Source organism: Ursus americanus, chromosome 20 (assembly GCF_024610735.1).
Source record: "Ursus americanus isolate L20-20 chromosome 20, mUrsAme1.1.p, whole genome shotgun sequence".
NCBI lineage: Eukaryota > Metazoa > Chordata > Mammalia > Carnivora > Ursidae > Ursus > Ursus americanus.
Window position 1 is genome coordinate 26,446,773 of NC_142146.1, and position 11,658 is coordinate 26,458,430.

At 33.0% G+C, this 11,658-nt stretch overlaps 1 protein-coding gene across 1 annotated transcript; it reads left to right on the plus strand.

Annotated features, from left to right (window-relative positions):
- Positions 1-171: 171 nt before the first annotated feature.
- Positions 172-10,164, plus strand: DAZL (deleted in azoospermia like). The gene is made up of 11 exons (XM_087870018.1): positions 172-198; positions 580-726; positions 984-1,075; positions 1,646-1,697; positions 2,100-2,163; positions 2,254-2,393; positions 3,780-3,851; positions 4,574-4,624; positions 5,609-5,722; positions 6,842-6,940; positions 9,999-10,164. Exons 1-11 carry the CDS (start codon positions 172-174, stop codon positions 10,050-10,052), a joined length of 912 nt encoding a protein of 303 aa, XP_087726144.1. The 3' UTR covers positions 10,053-10,164.
- The last annotated feature ends 1,494 nt before the right edge of the window (positions 10,165-11,658 follow it).

Sequence of the window (11,658 nt, forward strand, 5' to 3'; positions counted from 1 at the left end):
TAAAAGTTCATTCATGTTTTTCAAAGATTTCCCATGCTTTTTAATAAGGTACTCAGTAAAGTGAAAGTATGCTTACTGGCATATAACAGGATGACTATAATAACTATTTTTACAAATCTGAATTTTCCAGTTCACAACTCAGTATAAAGTCAGTTTTCTACTTTACGTGAGATGATGAGCAACACTGGTTTTAAGAAGGTACTTTTTGTTAAAATTTCATGCTGATCTACTCTTACTTGAATTGATTTGATTTTTAGAGAGGGAGCGGTTAGGAAGGGGTAGAGGGAGAGAGAATCTCAAGCAGGCTCCACACACAGCAAGGAGCCGACATGGGGCTCGATTTCATGACCCTGAGATCATGATTTTACTGATTAAACAACTCAGGTATCCCTAAGTTTTAATCCTAAGGTATCCCTTATTTTTAATCCTAAGCCTGAATTGAGTTGTATTGCTGGCCAATTTACTATAAAAGTAATTTTCATGAAAATATTTTATATTTTAAATACAAATATTATATTTCATATCTTGTATGGTTTTTGCCTGAATGTCAAGTGATGCTATCTACTTTCCAAATTACAGTCTGCTGCAAATCCTGAGACTCCAAACTCAACCATCTCCAGAGAGGCCAGCACTCAGTCCTCATCAGCTACAACCAGCCAAGGCTATGTTTTACCAGAAGGCAAAATCATGCCAAACACCGTTTTTGTTGGTGGAATTGATGTTAGGGTATTGTATTCCTGTTTTATTTATTTAAAAAAATATTTAGTGAATAATGGGTTTTGGGCCCTGTTGTAAACATAAGGTTTTTTGGTATTTCATGCAGGTTTGAAATTGGTTTTATGTTTAACCTATAGAGACTAAAAGTATATTTGACAAAGATCTGCAGGTGGTTTATGGATACTTAGGGGAGATATTTCCACATCTTCAAATCTTTGTAGTATAATTGAAAATTTTGAATGCTGAAGTCAAATTCTTCTTCATAGATGGATGAAACCGAAATTAGAAGTTTCTTTGCTAGATATGGTTCAGTAAAAGAAGTGAAGATAATCACGGATCGAACTGGTGTGTCCAAAGGGTGAGTAAAACATGGTCTGTATGAAGATAAAAAATAACTGAGCTGTAGTATCTATATAGAGTAACATGGAAGAATTCAAAATCTGTGTTCTTACACTTGTATAAATATGTTGTTTTGTTCCTTTCTTTCATATAAAGGATAACAGTTTGTTGTCATCTCTTCTATTTAGTCATTTTCACAGTGTTTGTATGTAAATATTTCCCATCTTTATTTATTTTACTCAAGTGGATTAATCAGTTTTATCAAAAAGTTGTTTTCTTCATGTATTATACAGTATCTTAAATTTTAACCGTCTCACCTTAGATAATAAATTCAGGTTCAGAGATACAAATTTTCTGTTAACAAATGATCTCCTACACTACATTAATCTTCACACATTCAGACATAGATCATGGGAAGAAAACAAAAAGCAGTAATATTTATGGAGGATCGATCACGTACATCTAGCAAATATTTATCTCAGTATAGTCTTCATTCTTTATCATTATCACTCTGTCAATTATTTCATGGAATATTAGTTTTGTACTGTTATGCTGGTGATTTTTATATATTATTTATCTGTTTTTCTAGCTATGGATTTGTTTCATTTTATAATGATGTGGATGTGCAGAAGATAGTAGAAGTAAGTAATCTTGTGGTAAAGTCTCTTAATTAGCTTAAGGATGAAGTGTTGTTTGAGTCCTGAATATATATAGCCTTGTATAAAATATAAAAATAAACTTCCTGTTTGAAAACCAAACCTAGAATAATCTTATGTAACTTGTCAGACCTGTTTATTTGTATTTGGACATCTGGCTTCATGAACTAGAGACAGGAAAGATTTTAGACAGAGTGTAAATTTTTTTTATCAAATTCCAAGACTCTTTTCAACACTTGAGTGGTGAGGTTAAGGTAGCTTCATGCTGATAAATTTTGATTGGGTATGTTGTTACTATCGATCTTCTTTGATGGTAGGGTGTTTACCAAAGTCTCGAAATTCAAGACTTTGAAAGTGATTTTAGTTTTGTTACTGTTTTATTTTCAGTCACAGATAAATTTCCATGGTAAAAAGCTGAAACTGGGACCTGCAATCAGGAAACAAAATTTATGTGAGTAAATAGAAGAGTTGTTCTTTTTGACATGTATAACTTTTCAGAAAACTAAAAGTGGGCTTTGTTTTCATTTTATTCTTTAAAAAGGTGCTTATCATGTGCAGCCTCGTCCTTTGGTTTTTAATCCTCCTCCTCCACCACAGTTTCAGAGTGTCTGGAGTAATCCAAACACTGAAACTTATATGCAGCCTCCAACCATGATGAATCCTATAACTCAGTATGTTCAGGTAAGAATTACCTATATTCTTCTTTCTTTTTTCCTTTTTTTAATGGTATTAGAGATTTTATTGATGGGGACACCTTAAAAATAAGCCAGTCTTTACTTTTACTCTCTGTGAAATAAGGAATTGTGGAATTTCCGTAGTAAGTGATAATACTTTCTGTTTGAGTATTTTGAGTGATGGGAAGGAAATCTGTTACTTCTGTTAGAAATCTTTTGTTCTTAGTTTTGTTTCTTTATACCAAGCTAAAATCTGCTTCTATGTAGTTTGTAAACCTTTATCTTAGAACTGACCTCTGTACCCACATAGAACATACTCATCCATTTTCCCCACCACGTGATAACTCCTAAAATATTCGGAGGCAGCTTTCCTCATATGTTTGCCTGGTTTATTCTTCTCTAAGTTTGGCAGTTCTGGTTATTCTCTATTTGCAGTGATTTTCAGATGCCTTCTCATACAGATTCCTGACTTCTGGATGTATTCTGGTTCTAGAATGGATAGGTTTCTGAAGACAACTATATTTGTAAATTCTCTGCGTTTGTGGCATATAATTTGTTTGGTCCTGGTTTCCTTAATATTTGAAATGGGATTTGGAATACTTACTATCTCCTAGTGGTGATGAATAACAGTGATTTTTTTTTTAATTTTACTTTCTTCAGTTTGAAAGACATTTTATTTGCAGGAAAGAGAAATAGTAGTGAAGTAGTTCTGTAGTATCTCTCCTTTGTTTACATTTTTCATCTATATGAAATGTGGGGTATATATTATTTTTCTTGCCCTAAACATGATTTGAAGAAAATCCCTACTTGTTCCTAACACTGTGAGGTATTACTTGAGTCTATTCATGTATAATATTACAGAGATGATTTCAATCAATAAATATTTATTGAAAGATGTAAGATGTTCTGTTTTTTTTTCAGTTTTAGGTTAAATATGGCCTTTAACTTGTAGAAATGAAATACAGAAAGAGCCATAAAGAGTGTGGGAGGACTACATATTGACTACATATTACCCCCAAAGAATACAAAATTGCTTTAAAATGTTTTAACAAAGAAATAACAGATGTATTAATGTAACTTTAACATGGACATCTATTCTAATAGAGCTTTATCACCAGTATAAGGAAGAAACTTTTTAGTGGGGATAAATATACAAGTAAGATAAACATAGATGGGCAAAGTCGTCACTTCCCTCATTTATCTCTTCCTCTTCCCCACCCAAAAGACTAACATTTCTTCATGAAGCCAAACACTTCAATAGAATTCTGCATTTGTGTATAGAAAAATAAGATTTCTTTGTTTTCATACTTTGGTTCTATTAGGAATAATACTTCTTTCTAATTTTCAATAATTTTCCTTGTTAATGAGTTCTTTCTATAAATTTTATTCTCAGGCATATCCTCCTTATCCAAGTTCACCTGTTCAGGTCATCACTGGATATCAGCTGCCTGTATATAATTACCAGGTAATTTAAGAGGGAACAACATGATTTACTTTGGAATATTATTGAGGCCTTTATTTATATAAATATCTCCAGTAATTTATCATTTAAACTAGTTGAGTATGCTTAAAATAAGGGAAAAAGAATTAGTCTAGAATTAGGACCTTTAATTATTTGGAAAAAAGGGAATGACATTTTGACAGGAATATACTTAGCACAAAGTTTTCTCTTGTACTATCTTATAAGATTTGCTGTCCTCTTCTATAGTCAAATAGCTGAAACGTTCAGACTGACTTTTACCAGTTTTTCTAGTGGGTTAGGTCAAAATAAAATGAGTACTCAAGTCTTAGAGCATTCAATTCCAATTATATTTGGTAGTGTTTATTTCAGTTGACTACTACAAGGTAGTAGTTCTCTGAATTTCTACCACAGATAGGACCATATCTGTGACCCATGACCATTATATATGGTGATACATTCAAAGAGCTATTCTTTGAATTTTTCTGAAAGCCAACACAGAAAATTGAGAAAAAGTTAGGGTTTATATATGAAAGTAACGAACCCTCAGGTATTAGAAACATAAAGTACTTCTTACTTCCATTATGTTTCTTTTACTACAAGTTCAAGAATCCAGCTTGATAAATACCTCAACATTGTCTATCTTTCACATTTGTGAAAATATATAGGAATGGTTAATTAATTGTTACTGCCTTTCTCTCTCTCTCTCTCTCTCTTTTTTTTTTAAGATGCCACCACAGTGGCCTGCTGGAGAACAAAGGAGTTATGTTATACCCCCGGTAAGGTGAATTAGCCAAACATACTTCCTTTTATTTTTTTATTTACTTATTTATTTTTGAAGAGGGAGAGAGAGTGGAGGGGCAGAGGGAGAGGGAAAGAGAAACTTAAGCAGGCTCCACGCCCACTGCAGACCAGATGCGGACCTCAATCTCACAACCCCAAGATCATGACCCAAGCCAAAATCAAGAGTCAGGCATTTAACAGACTGAGATACCCAGGCACCCCTTCCTTTTCCTTATTTTAAAATATTTTCTTATTTTAACTATTAAATGTTTCTTGGCCATGTGCCACCTCGTGTATTCCTAGACATATTTTTAAATTCCCTTTCACATTATGTGTTATGTTTTATTAATTTCTTGTCAACCCAAGTATATTCTTCAATGCGAGAAACTGCTTTTTGTTTCTCAGATTGTTCTCATATGCTTAAGCCAATGGCTTCTCTGCATACAACAGGTGCTAAATTATATATAATCTAAGAAACGTAGTCTTAATACCTGTGCCAATTCTAATTCATTGAATTTGGAATTAGTATTGAAACTGTCTCTCGTGTTCTACCCATAAAAAAAATCTGTTGAAGAGAAGCAAATGTTTCGCTGTTAATACTGCTATATGAGAAATAAAACAAAAGAGGCTGTTAGCTCTAAAACACTTGAGTCTTTACCTTTTATCAGGATTGGACCTTTGAATGATATAACACGAGTTGAAATTCTCAGGCACTGGGAGATTCTCATTCTATTACTACATGTTGGAGTTTCTTTTTCTTAAAGCCCTTCTAATCTGATTTTGTTGAAGTTTAGAAGACTTTTCAAATAAAAGACTGCCTTAGTGCATTTCAGCTATTCAGTTTAAAGTTTCTGAAATAATGTAAATTGAACTTAACCCACATTTAAATGATCAATATAAGCTCACCTATTTTGAAGAACAGATTGTTTAGAAATGTATCTAATATACTTCTCTTTAATTATACTTTTATCATAATGTAGGCTTATACTGCTGTTAACTACCACTGTAATGAAGTTGATCCAGGAACAGAAGTTTTGCAAAGTGAATGTTCAGTTCATGAAGCTACTCCATCCTCAGGAAATGGCCCACAAAAGGCAAACATCTAATTTTGTTTATTGATATTTATATTTTCACAATTATTTTTTGAAGTTTTAATAATGGCCCTTTGAGATGCAAGCATCTTTTTTCAAATTGAAATATGGAAGCCAAAAATTACAGAGCTTAAGTAACTGACTAATAATTTGGCAGTTTTTATAAAAGCTGATGAAATTTCAGGTACCCCCAAGCTTTCAATGTTTACATAGTTTCTGATTCAGTAGTCCTTTTCTTTCTTATATTTTTATTGTTTTTAAAAACCATACTTTAATAACTATTAACATAATTTGGTGGAATGCAGTAGACAGGTTTCCTCAAGAATCCACTCTTCAAAAGAGAGAGGAGTATGAATTATGCCTACCTTTTTTTTTACCCATTTAAATATTTTCTTAGCTAAATAGTAATATACAATTATTTATGGTATTTTCTTCATAACATTATATATGGTAGCAGCTCTCAAGAGTGGTGGAGTCACTAGTGATAATTGAAATACTGAAATAGGTGGAGTTGCTGCTTCTTTTTTAATCATTAGAACAAACTCCTTTACTAACAGTGCTCTCTTCACTGTTCCTATGTTTTTCTTGAGTGGGTGGGAATGTGGAAGTAGTTGATGTGATAGGAATGTGGGTAATAACATTGAAGATTTCCCATTGGATTGTGTGAACTTTGTCCTTGTGTTTCTCAGTGGAAGAAAATGTTGAGAACTACTCAACTAGAGTAAAAAAAAAAATTCCTTGATTTGAGTGATGATTAAAATAGTTATAATTGTCAAGTTTCATCCTGGATATTTTTTCTTGGAATGTTGGAAGTTCACAGTTTCTTAACAGGAAAGATTAAAGAGCCTTAAGCAAATAGATGAGGGCTTTACTAAATTGAGCTTTACAACCAGTACTCTATCAATAAAATTCTAAAATATTTTTAAAATTCGATAAAAAGTTACATATTAAGTGACATGTAATAAATTACATGAAAATATTATGAATTACATAATGGTATTTTATGGATTTGTAAGAATTCTTTAGAAAGGAGTACATGTATTCAGTTTTCTTTAAAAAGCTTGTTAAAGTGAGTGAAATGAATAGACTGTAGATTACTGAAAATACTTCCCTTTTTTTCAGAAATCTGTGGACAGGAGCATACAGACTGTTGTATCTTGTCTATTTAATCCAGAGAACAGACTGAGAAACTCTCTTGTTACTCAAGATGACTACTTCAAGGTATGAAAGGAATAGTATACAGGATAAAAAGCATATTTGTCAACTATGAAGCATCTTTTTTTCCTGTGGTATATACATTTTGAGATTACATAGAGCATTTAGTTGAACCCTTGGCATTTGACTGTAACTCAGAAAACTTCTGTGAGTGAGTTTTACCTGGCTATTTTATGCTGCTAAAACCTTGATACAGTGTAGTTTGTCCTTAGGGAAGAAACCTTTAGCAGAAGCTTATAATTGACAAGGTTGTGAAAGAAGAGAGTTGAAAGAGAATATTGGCTTGACCAAATGGAAAAAGAGGAAATTTTAGGTACACAAAAGAGAACACACCTTGGTGATACCTCAGGTTGAGTTTCATACCACTGCAATAGGGTCAATATGCAATAAAGGAAGTCAAATGCAATTTTGTTTCCCAGTACATATAAAAGTTATGTTTACACTGTACTGTAGTCTTATGAAGTGTACAATAGCATTATATCTAAAAAACAGTATACATACCTTAATTAAAATATACTTTATTGCTAAAAAATGCTGTCATCTGAGCTTTCAGCGATTCAGAATCACTGACCGAAGATCACCATAACAAATAACAATAATAATACAATGTGAAATATTAAGAGAATTACCAAAATATAACACAGAGACACAAAGGGAGCAATTGCTATAGGAAAAATGGTGCCAGTAGACTTTAAAGTCACTCTAATGGGGGAGGAATTGTGCAAAGGAAAGTTTTTTTTCTTGTAACAGGTTTATTGAGATGTAATCCACATACCATACAGTAAACCCATATAAAACAAGCAGTTCCATTTTTTAGTGTATTCAGAGTTGTGCAATCATGACCACAATCAATTTTAGAATATTTTAATCACCCCTTTACCCATTAGTGGTCACTATTTATTTCCCCCAGTTCCTCTATCCCTAGGGAACCTCTAACCTTTTTTTTTTTTTTTAAGATTTTCCTATTCTGGACATTTCATATAAATAGAATAATACAGTATGTGACCTTTTGTGACTGGCTTTTTTCACTCAGCATAATATTTTTAAGGTTCATCAATGTTATAATGGTATCAGTACTTCATTTCTTTTTATTTATAGATATACCACCTTGTTTGTTTCTTATTTGATAGGCAGTTTGGGTTGTTTCCACTTTCTGACTATGATGAGTAATACTGTGAACATTCATGGACAAGTTATTCTGTGGACCTATGCTTTTATTTCTCTTGGGTATATACCTGGGAATGGAATTGCTGAGTAATAGTAACTACATTTAACATTTTGAGAAATTGCTAGAATTTTTCCAAAATGACTATACCATTTAATATTCAAAGGGAAGGTTTTACGTTGCTTTGTGTCTTAAAACAGGGAAAGAATAGTTTTTTTCTATCTATGAATGGATATAGGATGAAACTTTCAGCTTTTCTAAAAGGGTATTCTAAGGACTTCTATTTAATGCAGAAGAAGAGTAGAGCCATAGCAGGATTAAGTTCTTACCATCTTCTCAACAGGAAGTAAAACATATTTATTTAAAGTTTTTTTTTTTTAAGATTATTTATTTATTTGAGAGGGAGACAGCCAGCGAGAGAGGGAACACAAGCAGGGGGAGTAGGAAAGGGAGAAGCAGGCTCCCTGCAGAGGAGCGTGATGTAGGGCTCTATCCCAGGACCCTGGGATCACGCCCTGAGCCGAAGGCAGATGCCCAACAACCTAGCCACCCAAGCGCCCCTCGTTTAAAGTTTTGACATTTGTTCTCTTATATTATTATACATAGTATAATTTAAAAGGAAAGAACTAGGATTGTATGGCAGCCTACCTTGCCCAAAGTTCTCAAGGTTAAATAGGTAGTACTTAAATGATTTGTTTGCAAAGCAGAAAGTAGTCTTTATTTATTTATTTTTAAAGATTTTATTTATTTGACAGAGGGAGACAGCGAGAGAGGGAACACAAGCAAGGGGAGTGTGAGAGGGAGAAGCAGGCTTCCCGCTGAGCAGGGAGCCAGATGCGGAGACCTGAGACGTTTAACAGCTGAGCCACCCAGGCGCCCCAGAAAGTAGTCTTTAAACTTGAGTTTTCACCTAGTATTAGGCAAAAACCTTACTTTGAACCTTCAGTTTTCTGTTTCTCTAGATCAGGACTCAGAAGTTGGTAGTCTGAAGTTGTCTGGTATCTAGACCTATTTTGATTATCTAAATGTTGTTGTTGTTTTAATTGAATTTGAATGCATTGAGGCAGGGTATACATTGTTTCCATGTTGTCTTTAAAATCTTTCACATCCTACCTGATCTCTGAAGATACTTCAGTTCGTGACCACTTTTCTGGGTTTTAACCTAAATAGGATATTATCTTGTTGACAGATTGCAAAATTTCCAGAAGCCACTCTTCTTTATATGACAACTGAGTTTAATCTCTAGGAAAAGGGCACAGTTAAGCTCTTAGAGAAAAGAAAATACCATCTTGTTATTAGTAGTTCACTCTACTCCATTCCTTTTTGTAAGGCCTTACTTCCTAATATCTGCACATCTGCAAGCGACATAAAGTGAGAGGAGATTTTGCATATATTTTTTATTTACTCTTCATTTCCTAAAGAATGATATATCTTCATCACAGGTTAAGGATATGACTTTAAATATGCCAAAATTTTTGGTTTTTTTAACCAAAAAGCATAGCATTTCAGTTTGAAGTGGAATGCTGTACTCAAGCTGTGATTTCTACCAGATGCACTTCTGTTAGTAAAAACAGTACTTTTAATATGTTTTCCACCAGCTGTCTTTGGGGGCATCACTGCCAAATCATTAATTAAGAGTCTTCGTAAAATGATATAGACTCCCAAGTCCTCTGTTTCTGAGTTTACTGAGATTTCTTTTTAAATTATCGAATAAAACTAGTCATTATAGGTACATTTGTTATCTTAAAGTTCAGGAATGCTTCCCAGAAAGGATCACTTTTCTCTTGTTATTTATAGTTTTTTTAAACCTAGAATAAATGCTTTGTAGCTATCTTTAGGTCATAGTGATAATACAAAATTTGCAATGAAGTAAAAAAGGACTCTTTCTGTCTTTTATAGGATAAAAGAGTGCATCACTTTAGAAGAAGTCGAGCAGTGCTTAAATCTGTTTGATCCTCTCTGCTAACTTTCTAGTCTCATGGGAAGTTGCTGGTTTTGAATATTAAGAAGAGACTGAAAGTTTTCACTCTTATAGAAATTTAATTCCGAATTTTGATAACTCAACACTCAGACTTTCTTACGTAAGTTGTATTAATATGCTTGCCTAGTTTTATTTTACATTGAAAATGTTCTTCATTAGATGTTAATTTAGAAGCTGGTTCTATGTTCAATATATAGTTGAAAGTAAGAAATAATTGAGACTAAAAGGAATAACTTTAACATTTATCTGTAAGGATTTTTTTAATTGAAATTGACATTTTAAGAGTTTAAAAAACAGTTGCTGATTTTCAGGAAATTAGAAAACCTATTTTGAAAGGTCAGAATTTCGATAGTTTGAATTCAAGCATTTCATTTCTCCAACAAATACCTGTGAACAGTACAATATTTACAGTATTGTTCTTTACATTTATGATTTGTCTCGAAATTTACCACAAAAGCAGAGTTTTTTTTAAACTGTATTTTTAATCAGTGGAACTCAACATATAGTTAGCTTTATTGAAGTCTTCCTTATCTAAACCCAGTAAAAGAGATTCTGAACAAACAGTCCAATCAGTGGGTCTTACGTTTATTGGTTCAAAGTACTTGTCTTTTATCTAGAATCCACACATAGATATCCTATTTGATTGGGATGGTAACTAGGATAACTAAAATTCTGGGCCTAATTTTTTTAAAGAATCCAAAACAAACTAAACTTCACTAAGTACATAAGCTTCTCAGTGAGTTACCATTCTCCTTTTTTCTTTTAATTTTTTTTCCTTGAAATGCTAAACTCAATGGCTGTATCTTAAATTGTGCAAAATACTGGTATTAAAGAATGCTGGAACTTTTTTTTATGTCACTTAAAGGTTAATCAGAGTATCTGAAAGGAATTGTTTTTTTAAAAACATTAAAATATTAGTTATTTGTTAAAGAGCAAATAGGTTTTATTTTTGCTTGTTAGCCTATTATATTTCCTTTTTTAAAGTAAAACTTGTTTAGAAGAGTCAAGGTAGTTGCAGTGTTTCAAAACCACTAAAGTTTTAAGCGTATCTCTAGAATATACTAGGACAGAGTTAACAATCATTTCTAGATTAGCTAGTCTCCTTGTTAGGTATTGCAAATTGTGACAGACAACTAGAGTACTAGAGCCCCTTTGCTGTCCCTACAGTCTTGATTTTCCAGTCTGTAGCACCATTCTTCCAGGAGGTTTTGCTTCTCGAACAGGTGATGGATATAAAGAAGAGAAGTAACGACATCAACAGTTTGAGGGTTAAGCCTTGAAAAGGTGGCAATAGGATAAAACCTTTCTAAGGGAAACACTGTATCAGCATCATTTGACCTGCCATGAAAATGAGTTTAAAGTGGCTTCCTGGCCTTTCTTTCATTAGTCCCTTCACTAAAAACATGGAGACTCCATTTAGCCCTAATGTAAGGCAGCTGCCATGGGCCATATCATCAGTCCCCATGGTTGTCTTATAATCACTAATAATTTTTACTCTGAATCTGAAGGGAAGAGTCTTTTAACTTAAGGATCCCCAAGAGGGCTCTCTTATGCCTCGGAATTTGAAAGTGCCCTGAA

Bases quoted from the DNA above. Each gene is read 5' to 3' on its own strand.
- DAZL (XM_087870018.1), top strand. From the start codon at position 172: ATGATGAGCAACACTGGTTTTAAGAAG. The intron at 1,076-1,645 runs GTGAGTAAAACA...CTGTTTTTCTAG, and splicing joins CGAACTGGTGTGTCCAAAGG to CTATGGATTTGTTTCATTTT. The intron at 4,625-5,608 runs GTAAGGTGAATT...ATCATAATGTAG, and splicing joins GGAGTTATGTTATACCCCCG to GCTTATACTGCTGTTAACTA.